This window comes from Heloderma suspectum, chromosome 1, assembly GCF_057233095.1.
Source record: "Heloderma suspectum isolate Gila_16-S chromosome 1, 16-S_ref, whole genome shotgun sequence".
In the NCBI taxonomy this organism is placed as follows: Eukaryota; Metazoa; Chordata; class Lepidosauria; order Squamata; family Helodermatidae; genus Heloderma; species Heloderma suspectum.
In genome coordinates this window covers 388,986,839-389,009,798 of record NC_139458.1, presented here as the reverse complement: position 1 = coordinate 389,009,798, position 22,960 = coordinate 388,986,839, and the positions used below count along the sequence as shown (strand labels likewise).

Genomic DNA, 22,960 nt, shown 5'->3' with positions numbered 1-22,960 from the left:
TGGGAACTGCCAAAGTGAGGTTTACTTTGATAATGGGTGTGAAAGCTGTTGAAGCCCTTAAGAAATGCACTATACATGGTTCTTGCTGCAGCACTGGGAAACAACAACGTGATTACCCAAGGAGAACTATTGCAATGCTTCCTTTAATTCTGTTCCTAGGAGTTGCTGATCAGTTCTTTGTCTCCTGCAATTCTTGTTTTTGCAGGAAAACTCCCCTCTGGCTTCTACTGCCCCTTTGAATATGGAGAGTGTGGCTGGACTCAAAGTTCATTGACTTCCCAAGAGGCTCATCTGTGGCACATTGGAAATCCACAGAATCACCATTTTTGTTTGTCGAAAGGTACGTCCCAGTGACATCACACTATGAGGACTTGGGGATAAACGCTATATGATAAGTGGGTGAGCAAGAGGCAGTGCTGTGCTGAACATTTCTTCCATATGTTTTTCAATTAGTTTGATTGAAAATAAATTGCTTTCAAAAAATTCAAAGGAGAAGAAAATTTCAGTGAAATTCTTGTGGGTGGAACATGGGGTTCTTGGGCTTGCCTTAGTTATAAAGTGGCTGAGGGGTTGTGTGGGGGTCATACAATAATCTCTCCGGTGATCTGCTGCCTCCCTGGTTTCTCACACTTCAATTAAAGGCCAGGAAAAGGCATCATGAGATCACTCCTCACATGGGGCTCAGGAAGCGCAGGCTGTCAGGATTCCCTTAGCCCCCACTTCACTTCAGTGTCCAAACATACACAGACAAGAGGCTTCAGTCTACAGCTTTTAATCCTTTATGTTACAGGGTCATACAGATGCAAATTCTCAGAGAAACTCTCCATCTACAAGGAATGCCTTCAGGGTTTCCAAATGGAATTTACAAGAGTTTCCCACCATTTGAAGAAGGAGGCGGTCTTGCTAGCCTAACTTAAGGGGGGAAGTCCGTCTCTTCTTGTGAGGCATCTAAGCACAGCTTCTCATGCAAGACCAATCGGGCAGAACATCTAAGTTCCACCCCTGCCTTCTCTCTCTTTGCCTGGCATCTATTAGGTCAACCTCCTGTTCACTGCCTCTCACAGGGCAGGTAAGGAGGGACCCTCAAGCTCAGCCATCTGTACATTTGCAACCTGAGAAGCAGGCCTACTCATATCTGGACTAGGCCGGGAAAACACCTCCCCCATGTCTGATGGTTCTCCTTCAGAATCTGAACTGCTATTCCACTCCCTGCTCTCAGGAGCACCCCTTACACAGGCAGCCAGGGAGGAAAGAACCCTCACCCCCAAACCTTGGCCACCTCACAATGATAAGATAATCTCAATAACAGCACCAAAAGAAATTCTAAGGCACCCTGAGAATGAGGCAGAAAAACAGAAGCCTCTTTCATGTGGAAGAAAACTTTCAGGAAATTGGAGGCCAGATTTTGGTATAGCACTGGTAGGGTGAGATGCCTCTGCATGTAAGAGAAAATTGTGACCCCTTTTTTAAAAGTTAGAACTCAGGTTAAAAACGATCCTGTTCAACATCTCCAAAGTTTTGAGAGATGGTCTAGAGATACTCAGACTGGTTAATTAGCCTTGTAGTTCTTCACTGTTTTAAGCTATTGTAGAAGGAATAAGAAGTTGTTTCATTTCCAGTAATTCAGAGCACTAAGATTTCCATTCTTTTGGAGTTCTCTTCCTGCAGCCTTTATGATGATAGAAATGACCTTCAGCCTCCAGCTTCAGTGAAATATTACTTTTGCATCTTTCATAACAGCAAAGGTTCACTCAAAATCATTTTTTTAAAAAAAATATATTGGATGCCTTTTGATACGGATCAAGTGAAGAAAACAAATCCCAAGCCAGGGATAAACATTGTTTGTGAAGGAAGCAGACAGAGTGCTTGCATATAATTCCCAGGGAGAGACCCTAGAGTATTTGAAGCTGCATTACTACATCCAAAGAATATTGAAAAATGCCTTTAGTCATATGTTGTCCCTGCTAATAGCAGTGATGAAACAAAGGTCTTTTCCCTGCAGCCCAGCCGACCAGGCAGACAGTGTGTGGGGCTCTCCAAAGCTTGGAGGGCCACACAGAGAGCAGTAGAAGGCCACATGTAGCCTGCAAGATGTGGTTTGCAGACTTTGCTCTATAATTTGCATGTGTATTCTCATGCATGCATCTGCATGCACGTGCACCCCTCGAAACCAAATTGGATGGATCACTGCACAAAAGTTCCATGAAAGCTTGGACTAACCTTGATCTACTAATGATGTTTTCCCCTTCTTTTTCCCCTTCCAGAATGTGCACTTTTGCTTAACACCAGTGAGACAGCAGTCACAGAAACAGCTGTGGTGACCAGTGTTGTGTTTCCAGCTCCAATGAAAAACTCTCCCTGTGAGGCAAGTACTCTTGCTTAGCTGTACATGGGACAGCAACATATTTAAATGAACAAAAAAAGATGCATACCTTGCCATTTTAAGGCCCTTCACATCAGCCTTTGATTAGAATGGCATGGGATGTAACTGAAAAAAGCTTGAGCATAGAGGTCATCCCCTCCAAAATTCGGGGTTGGAGTACCCCATTCAACTTCCACTGACTAAGTTGTTGCTGTATGTCCTCATTCACACACACATGCAACCAATGTGTGTCCACCTGTAACAAGCAACGCGGATCTATGGGGACCTTTTCACAGAAATTTGGTGCTCACACAGTGGACTTATGTATCACATTCATACTCAGATGGGGAATAGCTACTTCTGAACTGGGGAAATTAGCTCAAATACATTTGCTTTAAAAGTCCAAACACATGTTTTATTTTTCTTACAGACCTTTGTTCTCAAAAACAGATGCATGCACATCTATTACAGAAGAGAAAAATGCTTTGATTAGTATACCCACCCTCTAGCACATGGCACAGTATACTGACTCTAACTTACCTAACTAATAAGTAGAAAAAATGAAGATTGGGGGGATTAGTGTTTGCCAAATAATAAGAGGGGAAGGTTGCACCAGGGAAATGACACAGCAGGGGATTTGGAGGCTATACGATCGGAGGATGTTGGCTGCTGGTGAAAGGTAGACCATGGGGTTAGAAACAGGTAGAATTGGGAGAAAAGAAAAATAAATAGAGGAAGGGGAACCAAAGGACTTTGCTTCTGGATTGGCTGCAAACAGTTATAAAAATGCTGCGGGTACAGATGACCCACCAGTATTTCCATTCTAATCTAGATTCAAGAATGAGGTGTAAGCCTAAAGCCAGATTATAGCTGTATTGTGTTGTCCATAAACATCCATCATTGTCCATCCAAGAGAAAGGCTCTTGGATGGACAGTGATGTGGAGACCAACCTGAGGTTAAGCAGTTCGGAGTCCTGGAACCACAATGATTTTGGCTAACAATAGTTTGTTGGAAAATCTTCCAATGGCGTTTCCTTTAGAGTTTCCAATAGAGTTAAAAAGACTGTGTGCTCATTTGAGCGTTTTTAATAGCCACTTCTCAATACCTTGACACATCTCTTGACCCCTTTGACTCAGAGCTGGCAACTCACAGAGATATTAATTTGGTCTTGTTTAGCTTCAGAACTTATGTAAATTGGGTTCTAGACACCCCAGTGGGTAACTGTCATGTTTCCCTTGGGCCCCCTCTTTCCTTATGCACTCACACACACAAATAGAGAGGCTTCAGTCTCACGCCTTTAATTCATTATCAACAGGTTCATTACAGATGCAAATCCTCGAAGACTCTCAGGCTACAAAGGAATGCCTCCAGGGGAGTCAAATGGGAACACCGGACTTGCCTGCAGTTTGAAGTGAGGCTCGCTGGTTAGACTAACTTAGGGAGGGATGTCCTGCCCTTCCAGTGATGCTTCCCTATGTCACCTCTCACGCATCACTAATCAGGTTGACCGTCTGAGCTCCGCCCCTAACGTTTCCCTCTTAGCTCTGCACCACAGTCTAGCATCTCTTAGGTCACAGCCCCCACTCTCCTCCTCCTCCTCCTCCCAGCTTCTCACAGAGGGGGGCAAGGGAGGGGCTTCAGGCCCAGCCATCTGGGAGTTAGTAACCTGAGAAGCACGCCTACCCATATCTGAACTGGCTTGGAAAAATGCATCTCCCAGTTCTGGCTCTTCCTCTTCTGAATCTGAGCTGCTAACTATCTCCCTGAGCTCAGAATCAATCCTGACAGTAACTAAGCTAAGTCTAAACAGACAAGCATCACCACAGACTAAAAAGTAAACTGAAATCTATTAAATGCTTTATTTAAGAAAATTATAAAAATTAAGAGAAAGATAGCATGGTGGTTATCTGAGTGTTAGAAGTTTTCTGTGTGATTGCATTATCGGCAGTGAAAGAGAATGTAACAAAGATATAAGATTAACCAAAGAACTGCAGTTGATAACAAATTGAGCTTCTGACATTATTGTTATGATTCCTCCTCAACACCTCATCTACATAACTAGAGTGCCTGTGTGGTCTTGCAAGTCTAACTGCACTTCTCCCCATATGGAACCCAGGCCTCTGATTTAATGGGCACTTCGCTAAGATTGCTAAAGCATCCTCTTTGACTGGGTTCAGTCGACATGTTAACCCTTCATGGGTTGCGTTCAGGAGCAACCCATGATGGGTTAGCGTGTTGTGGGGGGGGGGTGTTTTCCCCACCCACAATTGGCAAGTTACCTATCCTTGTTACCCACCCTCTGTAGAGTGGGTATGGGGCCCCGGGGTGGCTTACCATGTCGTGTGTTGGGTGTTCCATAGATAAATTTGGCCGCTCTGTTGATAAATCCGGGTGACCATAGAGACGGCCACCTAGATCAACTGGAAGTTCTGGCAACACTCTAGCCTGCATGGCTGAAATCTATGGTTGTGGTTGTATAGCAATGGCTGAAGTGGCCGGCATGACCCCATTCCCACCGCAGTGGCTGTTGGGATACGTGGCCGTAGTGGCAGGAGGACGATGAGGGAACCACACTGCAGGGATGAGTAAGGGAACCCTGTTGCCCTGTGTGGTTCCACAGTCATGAGTGGGGCACACACATCATGATTCCGTTACCCCTCCCCACAGCGTGGTTCCTCTATCCACCCTCTCCCTGTGATCGTGTGAACACACCCTTTGTGAACACGCCTTTTGAGTGTATAAGATATCTTGTTGTTGTTCAGTCATTAAGTCGTGTCCGACTCTTCGTGACCCCATGGACCATAGCACGCCAGGCCTTCCTGTCCTGCGCTCTCTCCCGGAGTGTGCTCAAGTTCATATTCATTGCATCGGTGATGCTATCTAGCCATCTCATCCTCTGCCGTCCCCTTCTCCTTTTGCCTTCAATCTTTCCCAGCATCAGGGTCTTTTCAAGGGAGTTTTCTCTTCACATTAGGTGGCCAAAATATTTGAGCTTCAGCTTCAGTATCTGTCCTTCCAATGAGCAGTCAGGGTTGATTTCCTTTAGGATTGACTTTGGGATGGATTTAGTTGCTGCCTCCTGAACAATGTTACGGACCTCTGTCCATAGTTCCTCAGGCACTCTGTCTATCAGGTCTAATCCCTTAAATCTATTCCTCACCTCCACTGTATATTCATAAGGGATATGAATTAAGTCATACCTGAATGGTTTAGTGGTTTTCCCTACGTTCTTCAATTTAAGCCAAAATCTTGCGATAAGAAGCTCATGATCTGAGCCACAGTCAGCTCCAGGTCTTTTTTTTACTGACTGTATAGAGCTTCTCCATCTTTGGCTGCAAAGGACATAATCAATCTGATTGATTTTCCTGGGCTACAGGAAGCCCAGGGGGCTGCCCTTTATCCTTCTGATTGGCTGTGAGCTCACCAGGTGCTTCTGAGAGCTCCAACTGAATTGGAGGGGTGTGGCCTGAGTACTCCCAGCAGCTGACTGGGCGGGAAGCTTCAGTCTGTTTCCCGCCTCCCAGCTGAGCAGAGCAGAGCAAGCTGCTCCAGCTGGTCCAGGGACTACAGAAGCAGGCAAGCTCCCAGACAGCGAGCGAACAGAGCAAGCGGACAGGGGGAGCAAACAGGAGTTGGCCAGGGGAGTTCGGCAGGGGAGGTCAAGGGGGAGGCCCCTAACATTTTTTTTTATTTTTTTTAACTAACTTTTTCCCATTTATTTGTCTTGTAACACACTTTCACACCAGTGGGACTCTGCTTTTAACCTCTACTGAGTAGAGGAGCAGGCACAGGCTAGACTAGAACAATCACAAAGCTAGACACAAAAAGGGAAAAGAGGCAATGGAAGGACAAGACTCTCCACTGGTGGTGACCTGCAAGGTGTGTGCAATGTTTGTTTTCTTGCCTGAGAACAACATGGCCTACACCTGCAACAAGTGCAAGCTGATCACGCTGCTGGAAGAAAAAGTAAATGGACTGGAGCGGCGACTGTCGACCCTCCGGGGAATAAGAGAACACGAAGAGTTCTTGGACAGAATGGGGGAACTACAGCAGCAAAGGGAAGACCAGAAGCTTGAAGAGCAACAGCAAGATGAGGCAGTGGGAAATGCTGAGGTGAAGAAAAATGGAGTAGAGGATACTCCTTGGAAAAGGGTGACAGTTAGGAGAAGAAGAACTAGACGCCACTCTGCAGCAGTGGAAGCAGTGGAGCTGTGGAACCGATTCCAGGTACTTGCGGATGAGACAGGAGGACAGCCTGCAGAGGAAGAATCACAGGGGAACCTACATGAGAGAGAGCAAGAGGCTGAAGGTCAGTCAAACAGAGGCGATGAAACCCAGGCCTACAAGAAGAAGAAGAGAAGAGTGGTAGTAGTGGGAGACTCCTTGCTGCGTGGGATCGAGACCCAAGTATGTCGCAAAGACCCGTGGACTCACCAGGTATGTTGTCTCCCGGGAGGACAGATTAGAGACGTGACTGAAAGGTTGCCTGCGCTCATAAAGCCCACTGACAGGTATCCCTTTCTTCTCATCCATGTGGGAACAAATGATACCGCCAAGTGGAGCTACGACGAGATCACGTCAGACTTTGAAGCTTTGGGAAGGAAACTCAAGAACTTTGGGGCCCAGATAGTTTTCTCATCCATCCTTCCAGTAGTTAGAAGAGGGATAGAAAGGGAACGAAAAATACTCCAGGTGAATGACTGGCTACGAAGGTGGTGCCGACGAGAGAGATTTGGATTCTGGGACCACGGGCTATACTTCCTGGAAGATGGGCTGTTGGCTAGGGACGGGTTGCACCTCACAAAGAAGAATGTGTTTGGCCACAGCATGAAGAACTTCATCAGGAGGGCTTTAAACTGAATCCTACGGGGAAGGGAGATGTAATTTTGGGGGTAACAATGGACGTAGGCACATGCACTGCAACGGAGAGAACAGCTCTGATAGCACCCAATAATAGTCTTCAGACACATGTAGGAAGAAAGCCAGACTATGAAGCACATGGTCTTTGATGTGTATATACTAATGCCCAGAGTATGGGAAACAAACAGAACGAACTTGAACTCTTAATACAAGAGGGAAATTATGACCTGATAGGTATAACTGAGACTTGGTGGGATGACTCTCATGACTGGAATACAGCAATTGGAGGATATAACTTGTTCAAAAAGAACAGGAGGAACAGAAAGGGAGGTGGGGTTGCACTGTATGTGAAAAATACATATCTCTGCACAGAAATACAGGAGGAGGAGCTTGGTAGCCCCATCGAGAGCATCTGGATCAAAATAAATGGAGAAAGAATAAAAGGAACCTGGTGGTCGGAGTCTACTACCAGCCACCCAATCAAGGAGAAGACAAGGATGAAACTTTTGAAAAGCAAATAGCCAATGTTTTAAGGAAGCATGATGTAGTAGTAATGGGGACTTCAACTTCCCCGATATTTGTTGGGAGTCAATTTCTGCAAAACATGGCCCCTCCAGGAAATTCCTGACTTGTGTGGTGGATAACTTCCTCCTAAAGAAAGTAGAGGAAGGAACTAGAGGATCGGCTATCCTTGACTTGATCCTAACCAACAGAGATGACTTAGTGGATAAAGTAGTAGTTACAGGAACTCTGGGGGAAAGCGACCATGTTGTACTTGAGTTCTTGGTTCTAAGGGAAGCAAAAGCTGAGTGTAGTCAAACATGTACCCTGGATTTTAGGAAAGCTGATTTTAATAAACTCAGAACAATGATCAGTAAGGTCCCATGGCAAGCGACGCTAACGAGAAAAGGAGTCCAAGATGGGTGGGAGCTTTTAAAAAAGGAAATTCTCAAGGCTCTATCACAAACAATTTCAACAAGAAGAAAAGGTGGAAGACAACAGAAGAAGCCAATGTGGCTTCACAAAAAGCTTAGGGATGACCTGAAAACAAAAAAGGACACATATAGGAAGTGGAAAGAAGGCCAAGTAACAAAGGAAGAGTACAGGCAGATAGCATAGAATTGCAGGGATGGCGTCAGGAAGGCTGAAGCTGAGAATGAGCTGAGGTTAGCAAGGGATGTTAAAAACAACAAAAAGGCGTTCTTCAACTACTTGCATAGTAAAAGGCAGAGGAAAGAAATGGTGGTTCAGCTATTCAGTGAGGATGGCAAAATGATAACAGATGACAAAGAAAAGGCAGAAGTGCTCAATTCCTACTTTGGCTCAGTCTTCTCCTGAAAGAGGGTCTATGGCCCCCCTGGCAAAGGCGAAGTACAGGCTGAAGGGGCAGGATTGCAGCTTGAGATCGATAGGCATATGGTCAAGGAACACCTGATTACTTTGAATGAGTTCAAATCTCCAGGGCCAGATGAACTGCATCCTAGAGTAATAAAGGAACTGGCAGAAGAACTCTCAGAACCACTGTCTATTCTCTTTGAGAAATCATGGAGGACGGGAAAGTGCCAGATGACTGGAGGAGGGCTAACGTTGTCCCTATCTTCAAAAAGGGTAAAAAGGAGGAACCTGGGAACTACAGATGAGTCAGTCTGACATCAATCCCTGGGAAAATTCTGGAGCAGCTGATAAAGGAATCCATCTGGAAGCACCTTGACAACAATGCCGTGATTACTCGAAGCCAACATGGATTTGTCAAAAACAAGTCCTGTGTCAAGGGCTCCTTGGAGGTCTCTCTCTGTCTAAACCAGTAGCCAAGTCCAGATGCAGACAAAGGAATTCCTTTCAAAGGAAAGGAATTTTTCTTTTACAACTTAACAACTATACTGATTGCAACTAGATCTGAGCAGCACAGTACCTATGCCCAAAGTTGGAACAGTTGGTCCCCGTTTGAAAGGGAATTACTGGCAGACCCCTGAACTTAAGGACTAGGGAGAGTCCCTCCCCTTTTCCCTTGGAGCCTCTGGGCGCAGCCGTTGTTTGCGCGCCAACCTGGCACTTCGCCTCCTTTCCGCGCCCTTCATCTGGTGCCGCTCTCTGCGTCTGCGTCGCACATCCACCAAGTCTGCTATCTGTGCTTGGTCACTCCCTGGACTGCTAACTAAACTAGGAATGCTGGTGGGAGGAATCTCCGTCAGCTGTTGGTCCTGGGAAAGAGGAGCGTGCTCCTCTCCCAGGAGCGACTGCTCTTCCTCAGAATCAGAACTACTCTGGGATTCTATGGGCTCAGTGTCCACCCTGACATCCTGCCAGACAAATCTGATCTCATTTTTTGATCAAGTAACCTCCCTTGTAGACCGGGGGAATGCTGTAGACATCATATACCTCGACTTCAGCAAAGCTTTCGACAAAGTGCCCCATGATATCCTGATGAGCAAACTAGCTCAAAGTGGGCTAGATGAAACAACAATCCGGTGGATCCACAGTTGGCTACAGAATCGGACTCAAAGAGTGCTTATCAATGGGACCTTCTCAAACTGGGGAGAGGTAACGAGTGGGGTACCGCAGGGCTCAGTCCTGGGCCCAATGCTCTTCAACATTTTTATTAATGACTTGGAGGAGGAGGTGCAGGGAATGCTGATCAAATTTGCAGATGACACAAAATTGGGAGGGATAGCTAATACTTTGGAAGACAGAAACAAAATTCAAAGTGATCTGGATAAACTGGAGCGCTGGGCAGAAAACAACAGAATGACATTTAATAGGGATAAATGCCAAGTTCTGCACCTAGGAAAAAGAAACCAAATGCACAGTTAAAAGATGGGGGATACGTGGCTCAAAAACACTACAAGCGAGAAAGATCTTGGAATTGTTGTCTATCACAAGCTGAATATGAGCCAACAATGTGATGTGGCTGCAAAAAAGGCAAATGCTCTTTTGGGCTGCATTAATAGAAGCATAGCTTCCAAATCCCGGGAAGTACTCGTTCCCCTCTACTCAGCACTGGTTAGGCCTCATCTGGAGTACTGTGTCCAGTTTTGGGCACCACACTTTAAGAAGGATGCAGACAAACTGGAGAGGGTTCAGAAGAGGGCAACAAAGATGATCAGGGGACTGGAAACAAAGCCCTATGAAGAGAGACTGAAAGAACTGGGCATGTTTAGCCTTGAGAAGAGAAGACTGAGGGGAGATATGATAGCACTCTTCAAGTGCTTGAAAGGTTGTCACAGAGAAGAAGGCCAGGATCTCTTCTCGATCATCCCAGAGTGCAGGACACGGAATAATGGGCTCAAGTTACAGGAAGCCAGATTCTGGCTAAACATCAGGAAAAACTTCCTGACTGTAAGAGCAATACGACAATGGAACCAATTACCTGGGGAGGTGGTGGGCTCTCCCACACTGGAGGCCTTCAAGACGAGGCTGGACAGCCATTTGTCAGGGATGCTCTGACTTGGATTCCTGCATTGAGCAGGGGGTTGGACTCAATGGCCTTGTAGGCCCCTTCCAACCCTACTATTCTATGATTCTATGATATTGACCATCTAGTGATGTCCATGTGTAGAGTCGCCTCTTGTGCTGTTGGAAAAGAGTGTTTGCTGTGATCAGCGTGTTCTCTTGGCAAAACCCTATTAGCCTTTGTCCTGGTTCATTTTGTACACAAGGCCATGCTTGCCTGTTATCCCGGTGATTTCTTGACTTCCTACTTTAGCATTCCAATCCCCTATGATGAAGAGGACATCTTTTTTTGGTGTTAGTTCTAGAAGGTGTTGTAGGTCTTCATAGAACTGATCAACTTTAGCTTCTTCGGCATCAGTGGTTGGGGCATAGACTTGAATTACTGTGATGTTGAATGGTTTGCCTTGGATTCGTACTGAGATCATTCTGTCGTTTTTGAGATTGTACCCCAGTACTGCTTTTCCCACCCTTTTGTTGACTATGAGTGCTACTCCATTTCTTCTAAGGGATTCTTGCCCACAGTAGTAGATATAATGGTCATCTGAATTAAATTCGCCCATGCTTGTCCATTTTAGTTCGCTGATTCCCAAGATGTTGATGTTCAGTCTTGTCATCTCATGTTTGACCACCTCCAGCTTACCTTGATTCATTGATCTTACATTCCAGGTTCCAAAACAATATTGTTCTTTACAGCATCGGACTTTGTTTTCACCACCAGACACATCCACAGCTGAGTGTCCTTTCGGCTTTGGCCCAGCCGCTTCACTCTTTCTGGTGCTACTTGGAAATTCCCTCTGCTCTTCCCCAGTAGTATATTGGACCCCTTCCAACCTGAGGGGCTCATCTTCTGGCGTCATATCTTTTAGCCTTGTGATATGTCCCATGGGGTTTTCTTGGCAAGAATTCTGGAATGGGTTGCCATTTCCTTCTCCAGTGGACCACATTTTGTCAGAACTCTCTGCCATGACCTGTCCGTCTTGGGTGGCCCTGCACGGCATAGCTTATGGCTACACTGAGTTACGCAAGCCCCTTTGCCACAACAAGGCAGTGATCCATGAAGGGGTGAGATATCTTAGGCAAACACAATGGTGCAATAGGAAAGCATAAGGGAAACCCTGGCCCAGAAAACATGTGCTTTGTGCCAGAGTGGAACAGAGAATTGTGCTAGGAAAAGGTCACAAGGAGCAATAATAGAAGTCAGTTGAAACCCAGGTTTATTCTCAGAACTGAGATACTGGCATAAGGAATGAGCAAATCTGTCCGTTTCCCTTTCTCCTGCATTGTGAACATCATACTAAACACCTGTGCACATGGGCTTTGGAACCCTGGCACAATCAAGGTTGGATTATACACATGGATGCTTAAACATGCTTGTACATGGGTATATGTCCTCCCCAGTTTATGTGTTTGTGGTAAAGCACAGCAATTAAGTTACCATTTATAGTGTGGAGTGGCCATTATCACACCACCCAGGACTTTCCACTGTCCACTCACCATTAGAAACCAATGTTTGGAGTGCTGGGATTTCACCCAAAGGATGCCCTGCTGTCCATCCCAGCTGTGAGGAATGGTGCCACCCCTGGTGAGCTGGACTTCTTGGTCTAATTAGGGAAAAGGGAGCCCCATAAGACATGCCATTCAAACTGGGTTTGAAGTAAGTGAGACTTGAGGAAAAAGGATCGTAGGCTACTGTCTGCCAGGGAAAAGGCTCCCCTCAGATTTATTTTTAATTTGTTCAGGGTCAGGTACATAGTAGGTTAGGGAGCAAAGCTTTGGCAGTGAGGACTCTCCCTTCCTTTGAACTATTGTCGGATTCCTGTGAATGATAGATTCGCTCAAGTAAGAAGGAAATGAGAATTGTAGTGTTTGGCCTTTAGAAGTAATTACCATCTCTGATGTAAATCACTGGTGCTCTTTGCCTCTTTCACAGCGGCAAGAAAATGACATACCCAAGAGGCGTATAAAATTAAAATTGGAAACCGCTTTGCCACTAGTGTGCAGTGTGTACAGAATAATTACAGCAGGATTGTGCAAATAGGAGATGATGGGGCATATGAAAATATCCTGGCTTTAATTTTCCATAATTACAGTGTGTGACATGTACCCCGAAGGGTTCATATTTGTGGCATCCATGAAGTTTTATTTTCTGTCTTTTGATTACTATTAATGTTCAATGCATTCCTGTAGATAACCATTTGGAGACCTGGTTTTGGGATTCAAATAAGCAAAGGTAGCCAACTGATCCATAAGAAAAATTCCAACCCCCCCAGTCAGGCAACATCTTTATTAGAACCAACCAAAATGTCAGAAAATAGTGTTCAAGCTTTCAGTTTCACCAGACCTCTTCAGTAGGCTGGATATTAAGCAAACCAGGCTGGGGTGTGGGGAGAAGAAAGCCAGCTTGGGGTTGAAGCCATACAGTCTGCACTGGTCACAGTCTTAAGGTGAAGGAAGAGGTGGGAACATTATATTTCAGTGGAAACACTATAAAGTAGAAGTGGGCAACTTGTGGCCATCCAGATGTTTTGGTCTACTATGTCCACCAGCCCTAACCAGCACAGCCAACAGTGAGGGATGATGGGAGTTGTTGCCCACCCTTGCTCTAAAGGGTGGACATTTGCTGAGGACAAATAGGTGCTTGTTGGGAATGAGATACCTATAAAGCAGTGATGGTTGCACTATTATCCTTGTGCTACTTCTGCTTTTGTTCTTGTCTCTTCTTCAGTTGCTGCATACAACCTTCTCCCCTGCCTTATCTCCCCATGCTCCACTGCTTTAAGATACTTTTCCTGAGCCTGGCTGCTTTCCAGTATTGGGGCCAGGCTGGAGGGAAACATCTTAAAGCAGCAAATGCAGGGTGGTAAGGTCAGGCAAGGGTGGGGTGGGCTTTACTCCTGTCTACCCTGTGCTCCAATTTATGTGAAACACTAACCCTCCACACCTGCTTTATAGCCAAACCAGAACACCCATGTGTCTCATTTGGCCCTTAGCCCCTGCTTTCACTCACCTCATCCCCCAGCTACACTGATTTTTTTTATCTCTAAACTTAAGACCCTTTGCTTTATTGTCTGATTGCATTTATTCTTAGTGGACATCTTCCTTCAGGCAATGAGACACTTGCTACCTAAATTCCAGTTGACACATATACTCAGTTTCCATGCCTGCCATTTCTTGCCTTTCTTTCTTTCTTTCTTTCTTTCTTTCTCCTGCAAGAGTCTCCCTTTTTCTCCCTCAAGCCAACAGCACGTGCAAGATCTAAATATTTAAAAACTTCATTTTGTCACAGGCCAGCAAGTGTGAATATTGCTCATAATCTGCCTGCTGTCAGAAGCTGGATGAATCATTTCCCAAGACGTATTAATTTTTTTCTTCTTTGTCCATAAACAGGGTGAATAATTAAACCTGCATTTGGAAGCAAATTGGGGAGGGAAAGAGAAAGTTGCAATCTATCATTGCCCCACCTCTGTCACTCCCTGTGATGCTTAAAACTCAGCGACACAGATCCAGCATTGCAGCTGTTGGTAATAAAGACTCAACAGAACTTGGCCATGGTTTTTGCCCCTTGCCTCTCGTTTTGTGTAAAAGTCTCCATTCTGAACAAGCCCTTACTTGCGGCTTCAAATACTGTTTTACTGGAGCAATCTGTCTATGTGACCAGAATAATTCAACAGCACTTTCAAGCCGATTGCAAGCAGAGAACCAAGTCCTTGCCCCCTAATTATCCCTGAGGACAGGAGCAAGTGAGCATCCTCATAATGGAGTTATAGCTGGAAAATGTGACTGTGAAATTAAAATCCTGCTTTTTCCATATTTATTTCCTCTCCTCCAATCATTTCCCATTTCCTAACTGTGTTGGCTTAGATTCACATGTTAAAAATTCTTTCTCCCCCTTAACTACTTTAAGCTCTGACAGCTCAAATGGGCATTTCACAATCAGTCTATGTTCTCTGGCAATTGGAATTTTACAGCAGGTTTCATAGGGATGACGCTGAAGTGAATTTCAGTGAAATTTTCACCTTGCAATCCTGGCTCACTGAGATTCCCCATAAACCCCTTTACTTTGAGAACCAAAAGGTCTAACCACAGTGGCAAAACAGTGATCTGGATTAGGATCACTGGGGGGCAGCGGGGTGAGTCTTTAGCCTTACCCCGTCCCCAAAATCTGGATCAGTATTGCTGGGTGGGGGAGGAGAGGCTTTAAATTCCTCCACTCCAGCAGTCAGTTACATGTCCAGGGACTAGAGGTTTAAACCTTCTCATCCCTACATGCTGAGATGGAGGGTAGTGTGTATGTATGGGTGTATATGTACGTGCGCGTGTGTGTGCGCATGTGCATGTGCATGCGCACCCCACCAACCAGCATTGCATGTGGCCCTTGAGGCCATGAAAGTTGCCCACTCTTGGGGAAGGAGAATATGCCTTTGGTTATGGGTTAGGAGATAAGACCAACTACACTTACTTCAAGTGACTGGTGGCCATTCAGAGAGAGGTTAAAGTAAATGCGTAGTAAATAAAATTGAATAAAAAGGAGATTCACATCATTTAGCCAAGCTTATGACTAAATCTACTGATTTTTACTTAAGACTATGATTTTCCTGTTCTATGTGGTTCTTTAATATGTTACTTCTCTGAAGATTTATGACTAGAGATTCTGCTGAATATTTCCATAGGCATGCTTAAGAAATGAATCTAGAATTCTGCAATTCTGTAACATAATTGTGCCACAGCATATTGGGGACATGGTGGAATAAACACATACATCTAAAACAAAACTGAAGTACTTTGGCCACATAATGAGAAGACAGGATACCCTGGGGAAGATGCTGATGCTAGGGAAAGTGGAAGGCAAAAGGAAGAGGGGCCGACCAAGGGCAAGGTGGATGGATGATATTCTGGAGGTGACGGACTTGACCTTGGGGGAGCTGGGGGTGGCGACGGCCGACAGGAAGCTCTGAGAGTGCCTTGGACTGAGAGTGCCTTGGACTGAGAGTGTCTGAGAGTGCCTTGGACTGAGAGTGCCTTGGACTGCAAGAGAGTGCCTTGGACTGCAATTCTGAGAGTGCCTTGGACTGCAAGATCAAACCAGTCCATCCTCCAGGAAATCAAGCCAGACTGCTCACTTGAGGGAATGATATTAAAGGCAAAACTGAAGTACTTTGGCCACATAATGAGAAGACAGGATACCCGGGAGAAGATGCTGATGCTAGGGAAAGTGGAAGGCAAAAGGAAGAGGGGCCGACCAAGGGCAAGGTGAATGGATGATATTCTGGAGGTGACGGACTCGACCTTGGGGGAGCTGGGGGTGGCGACGGCCGACAGGAAGCTCTGGCGTGGGCTGGTCCATGAAGTCACGAAGAGTTGGAAGCGACTGACTGAATAAACAACAACAAATCAAACAAAAGTAGAAATCTAAAAAAAAAAAGTTAATACTTTGCATATGATTTGGGGGACAAATTTGTGCAAAACTAACTTTTATCGCCTTGGGATCTAAATCTGACTTGAAAAGAAGATGCTCATAAGCAGAGATGTTTTGGGCCCAAAGAAAATGATGCTTATGGGGCCTGCTCCTGCGAATGTAAAGGCAGAGAGCAAGCTTTGGAGAAAAGTGAAGATGCAGGTAACAATCATCCACATCTGATAAATTCATAATCCTGTAAGCAAAAGATACCCTTTGGGTTTCAGGACTGGCCCAGGTATTTGTACACCCTGGATAGGTGACAGCATATATGACAATCTCTAGATTTTCAGTCTCTTTCCAGAACTGCACCTATCCTTTAGGTTTACTGCAATTGGATATCCCTGCCACTGCATTTCAACCCCAGTTAGGGATTGACAAATTGTTTAGTTTTGGTTTCTCTCCGTTTCTCATTTTTCTAATCTTACATTCAGTCCATCTCGAACACTGAGAATTTCTCCAGTCTTAAGTCTGATTCATCCCAAACTTAGAGATTTTCTTTTTAAAGTTCACATAAGAATTCATAAGCGTTTTTGTGCACATTTCTCCAAATACATATGTTTTTGTATGCATTTTGCCTAATGTTTTTGCAACCAATTTTCATGCTGTAACACATTTTTGAACATTATTTCCCCTAACGTATGCATTTTTGATTGGAGAACTCCATTACAAAATTCAGCAAAGTGCAAATTTCAAAAGATAACTAAGTTTAGTGGTTTGAAAGTGCAAAATGTGGTATGTTCACATTAAAATGTAGACTGGAACACACACACCCCTTCCTATCCAAGATAAAGATAATGCTGATTCTGGGTGATAAAAGAAAGGAAGCATAATGGTTAGCAACTTCAGAATGCTCTTTCTGAAAAAAATGACCAGTTGGCTATAGTGGTGGTCTGAACAGGAATGGTAGTGATGGTGGTACTGTAAGGGAAAATCTGGAGGCTAAAATTTCAGGGTCCCTAGTATTGGATACCTAGGCAGACTTACTTTAAACAGCCTCAGTTTAGCCCTGATGTGGTAGGTAAGGTTCCTTTGGGGACTAAGACCAGAGTGTTCACATTCACCCAGAGTTACTTAAATTCTACAGATAAGAACTAAAACAATGACATAAGCTAAATGCATTTATTAAAGAAAGATAAAAGATAAGTTTAACAAGCATACAAACCTTCAGCCAAGCAAAGCCATACTCACAAAGTGCTACTTTACCATGAAGGGTAAAGGGACTCTGCTCCACTCCAGATCCCAGCTTCACCTTAAGGCCTAACCGATAGACCTCAGAGTAGCAGGCCTGACCCAGAGTAAAGAAGGAAGACCCAGATCTCTTCCATATACCCCATTATATACCCTCTCAAAGTTGGCGTCCTCCCCTCTAGTACTTATTCCAAAATCTTTACAACTATTGGTCCATGTCATCCTATATATCCCATCTCATGACACATTTCCCAAATATTTCCTCCTACCTCTGACACATCTTGTTTACTACAAAAGAGGTCTAAGTTCTCCCCTTATGTGATCAACAGCTCCTTTTTTCTTCCCTTTATTTCCAGACGCTGGAATCCCAAACCACAATGTGTTCTTATCTATGACCCCTTACTTTTTACCCAGTTTCCTTATAAGGAAGACACAGTTGACAAGGCTGGAGGGTTATCAAAACATCTGTTATCAGCATCAGCATCTATCAATCTTCTAATACAGTGGATCTTGCTCCCCTACTTTCCCTGTTGCGCATTAGCTTTAGCCCCCCATAAGCATCATCTCTTACTCCATTAAACTGTAACCTCCCCATACCCCATATTGTACCCAAATGTTAATTGCAAGGCTGAAGAAAATCCTTACAGTACCCATCTAGCACATGTTGACATTGCCCCCTTCAAGGCTAATACCCAAAACATTGGGTGGCCAACCTGTGGCATGGGTGCCACACAGGTAGTGCATGTTTGTGGCAATCCTGGACATGAACCAGACTTGTTGGCCTGGCCATGGTAGAATGAGGCCTCTTAGCTAACATCACCTATCTGATGCTGCTGCCTTTTCCCGACTCACACTAGAGGCAAAGCCACACCAAAGCATAGAGGTTGTATGTGTATTCTAGCCACCAGCCACCAGAACACCACTGGCTAATACTTGGGGGTTGAGGCACATTTGCCCAAGAGGCTGGCCACCACTGCCCTGGACAGATTCATACCGTTTCGTTTGGATGGCTGGAACTGATTAAGTGTCCATTGTTCACTTTGCTTCTACATACAAGCCATGACCAAAAGTAGGGTGTTAAAAAACTGTTCTCACAGCACTGCCATTCCTTTCTGAAAATAAAATGTTCAGAGACTTCCCTAACTCAGAGGAGTCCCAACACAATTTGTTCAGAGGTGAGAATATTTCAGATAAGCACTTTCCTGCATGTCAAATCTTCATATTTTATATATGCCTCTTTTTAAGAAATTCCATCTACTACAGCAGGCAAAAAAACATGTTTTCATTGCAAGTGATAGTAAACTACATGCCCCTAATGATGTATCCATCTATCCACCCATAAAGCATGCTCTGACCTTGGAGGGATGTCACAAGTCACAAGAGGATTAGACCCATCTAAATCTGTGTTAGATTGTTGTTGAAATATATTCCATTGCAGGTGCTATCTCTCCTTCCATGCACCTACTGTATGATTAAGTTTCCTCTGAGTTTTCTGAATATGGAACTTCCATTCACTGAATCCGGGCATTCATGTTAGAGGACAAACTTTCAGACTTCTTTGCCTACAAATCTCTTCCTCGATCTGCCTGCCTGAGCCATGCAACAGATAATGGAGAAGGCAGAAGCCTCCAGCATGATAAAATTTTAATTACTAAGCAGCTGTCATAGTCGACCTTCCTACTTAGGTTGCCACCTCTCCTACAGGGGCCATTGTGCTTTTGCATATGTTAATCACAAAGGAGTGCAGGGTTCAAGTTATGCATAGCCTAAAACAAAAGATCAGCTAGAAAGCAGTTCAGGTCGGGTGGGAGGACTCCAGCAAGGAAAGGTTTAAAACTGTCCAGGTGGCAGCTCTAATCCTGTAAACTATAAGAACCCCTTTTGTTGCGGACTTTAACTGTTGCATATTCCCTTCCTCTACCTTAAGATTGGGGCCGCGGTGGCTTAGTAGTTAAGACGCTGAACTGCAGACCAGAAGGTCGGCAGGACAGCAGTTCGAGACCCAAGTGCCGTGTGACGGAGTGAGCTCCCGTCTTCAGTCCTACCTCTTGCCAACCTAGCAGTTTGAAAGCAAGAAATTGCAAGTAGATAAATAGGTACCGCCTCGGCGGGAAAGGTAACACCGTTCCGTGCACCTCGGTGTTTAGTCATGCCGGCCACATGACCACGGAAGCGTCTTCGGACAGCGCTGGCTCTTCGGCTTAGAAACGGGGATGAGCACCGCACCCTAGAGTCGGACACGACTGGTTGGGGACACCTTTACCTTTTACCTTTACCTTAAGATTAACTGTGCCAATGGTATCTGATGGATGGAAATAAAATAATGTACGCATCCAAGGTTACTGTTAGTTTCCCAGCCAGTATTTTGCCCATAAGAGCTCCGGTATTATAAAAGTAGAGCACTGGCTCTTACTGTGATCCAGAGCATGGAAAATATTCTCACAGGAGCATTCTCAGTAAGGGGGGGTGGATAGCAGACTCACAAATATAAATAGAGCTAAACTATATCCCAAGGATATGGAATGTCCAGTGATTAGGGATGTACGAAAGGCACTTACCTTTCGCGGATTATGTTTATGGTTGGGGGGGAGGCGTTCCGTCCCTCCCCCCAGAATCCTTGCCGGGGGGGGAGGCACTCCGTTCCTCCCCACCCCCTGGAATCCTGGCCGGCCGGCTGTGCTCCGCAGGGATTCTGCGGAGCCGCCGGCCGGCTCCGCCAGCAGCCGGACATCCGGCCGCTGGCTAGCAGGGACACAAATGGCGGCAGCCATAGCCACCGCCGCCATTTGCGTCCCTGCAGTCAGCCGTGATAGGCTACGTAAATGTTTACGTAGCCTATCACGGCTGACTTAAAAAAAAAACAACAACAACGCGTGTACGTAATTGGCGGCTATTGACGCTACACTATTTGCGTTCCCCTTATTTTCGCCGTCTTAGTCTACGTAAATGTTTACGTAGACTAAGACATGCCAAAATAAGGAACGCAAATGGCGGCGACCGTGGCCGCCACCATTTGCGTACGCACGGTTTTGTTTTTTTAAAAAAAGTCAGACATGATAGGCTACATAAAGATTTACGTAGCCTATCACGGTTTTTTTAAAAAACCTAGCCGTGATAGGCTACGTAAATCTTTACGTAGCCTAACACGTCTTTTTTTTTTTTTTTAACTGGAAATGGCAGCGGCAGCAGCAAGTCGGAAGACCGGCCGCCGCAGCCACCGAACCGCCGCCAGAGCCGCCGCCGCCAGGAAGATCCTCCCGAGATAAGTCTCATCCTGGGGGGGGGGGCAGGCCGTTCCGCCACCGATTTTGGGGGGCTGAATGCGCTGGCATTCGGCCTCCCCGAGATCCGTGGCGGAATTTTCGTACATCCCTACCAGTGATAGTTTATGTAATCCTTTCTTCCACGTCTAACAAGCCAACAACTTGCATGCAAGTCTTAATGATTCTTGTATGCTCTGGAAATGACCTTTCTAATCTATCCTATACAATGACTATAGGAAGCTGGTAGGCTTGCCAGGGAGGTAATCATAGTTCAATATAGGCATCGGTGCTGCTGTAGTTATGCCGGAGTGTGATTTATTTTAACCCTGGACCCAATCAATGGATAGTTCCCCTAATTTATTCTATATTATATTTAGCAAATCAGTTAGGCTTTCAAAGCAATGATGAGACAATGTCAGCCCGGGATGGTTGATTACATTCTTAATGGTGTTTCTGGCTTCTGGCTAACCTACTGAAAATTCCTATCAGGGGAGAGGTTTGGTGGTTGGGGGAAAACCCAGAAACAATAGCACCAAGATTCAGATCCTTTAAAACATGCCATGAGTCTGTTTAAGGCTCCATCGCACAAAGCATGCCATCTGCCTTCGCTGACAATCTCATCTGTAAAATGAACACCATTCTCATCGGACCGTCATGGCTTGGGGCATCCAGATCATTGTCCGCTCTTGCTCACTTCAGCAGGTGTGAAAGGCCTTAGAATGTCCTACTGCAGAGATTGGAAACCGAGAAATAAAAGCCAAAGACATCCATTTCGGCAGCATGCCAGCTAATTCAATCTGAGCCAGTTCATTACAGTCTGTGTATTGCTCTTTGCGGATATGCTAAGCTCCCATGTATGATGCCAATAATTCCTTTCATTCAAGCAGCTGACATGTGTGCAAACTAAAGCATCCATTCCAATTTACCAAATGCTTTCGCTCTCTATCTAATACGTTTGGTAGAAAGCTTGGAGAGACAGGTTTAGGGTGCTGCTTCAGGGTTTTCAGACAGGCCTCTCTGTTGCCTAGCTTCTGTGCAGTCGAGGCCAAGGCTGCCAGAACCCTCACCCTGAGCAGCATCCTGGTCTCTGACCCCAACTCAGATAAGGAGGGGGCACCCAGATCTATCGGACCAGTGGCATTGGAGGCAGAGGTGCTGGAAACCAATCTAAGCCCCAGCATCATGCCTGGGCAAGAGAACCACAGCCTACTGGATCAGAGGCCCTTGAGTCACGGAACCCTGAACTGCGATCTCTAGAGTCCATACTCACACACACATGGCCTGAGGAACTGGTCCCCTCCAGACCAAGGACCCACATCCCCATGTTGGTCCAGCAGTGCAGTCAATAAGCTTATCTGAAGCTGTCTGAGAGGAGCAGGGATTCTAGGCTCCTGCCCCCTTAAGGCCTTGTATTCTTCAAGGAAGGGGTGCAGCCTGGAAGAGGGGGTCTGGCTAGTGCCCCCCAGATGTTTTGGCCTACAATTCTGATCAGCTCTAGCTAGCATAATCCATGGTGAGGGCTACCGGTAGTTGTAGGCCCAAACATCTAGAGGGCCACAAGTGGCCCACCCCTGCCCTAGAGGCATAAAAGGCTTCAGACCAATTCCAGCCTTCCTTGGAGTAACTTGTTCACTTAGGGCCAAACTAAATGTTCCTTTGGGACAAAAATGCGTGGGGGGGGAAGCTCAAACCCTCCTCTCCTGAAGTACCTTTGTCCCAATCCAAACTGGGGCTTGCAGGAGAGTAAATAAAAGCAGCAGCACTGTGCATGCTTAAAGGAATGTTTAGTTTGGCCCTCAGAGGTTTGTATGGTGCCACTTTGCCCCATGGGCCTCTTGTCAATGGGATCCTCCACATGGGGCTTTTATCCTGCTATTGAGATCGGTTATTCATGGAAGTTTGCGGGTCCTTCATAAGACACTGTCAACCTCCAGGGGTCTCCCATGCCAGATGACCTTTATCCCATTTTTTTTAAAAAAAATGGAGATAATGAGCTATCAAATTACAGCATGTTGAGTTCCCTTGTGAAAAGAGGAAATGCAGAAATAAGAGGCGCTAGACCACAGTGCTATCTAGTGGCTGTATAATGAAACATATAGAACAACACAGATAAAGGGGGGAAAGAGAAGCGTGTGCAAAGGGAGCCCATCGTGATCCTGCATTTAAAATGGGAGCAGAAAGCCTGGGTGAAAGTGCAGAATTTTAGCCTGGTTTGGTGTACGAAACCCTGCTTACCTGGCTCCGCTGGGTTCCGCAGGTGGGGGGAGGTGATCCGTTCCTCCCCCCAGAATCCTCAACGGGGGGGCGGCGATCCGTTCCTCCCCCCCCCAGAATCCTGCCTGGCCGGCTCCGCTCTGCAGCCGGGCCGCAGAGCCACC

General features: G+C 45.6%; 1 protein-coding gene across 1 annotated transcript in view; it reads left to right on the top strand.

Moving 5' to 3' along the window:
* ALK (ALK receptor tyrosine kinase) overlaps window positions 1-22,960 on the top strand; it is a 903,954-nt gene that overhangs the window by 743,111 nt on the left and 137,883 nt on the right. The window contains exons 7-8 of the mRNA XM_084820831.1: window positions 206-340; window positions 2,265-2,365. Of these exons, the coding sequence (XP_084676957.1) occupies window positions 206-340; window positions 2,265-2,365 (236 nt within the window). The remainder of the gene's footprint in view (window positions 1-205; window positions 341-2,264; window positions 2,366-22,960) is intronic.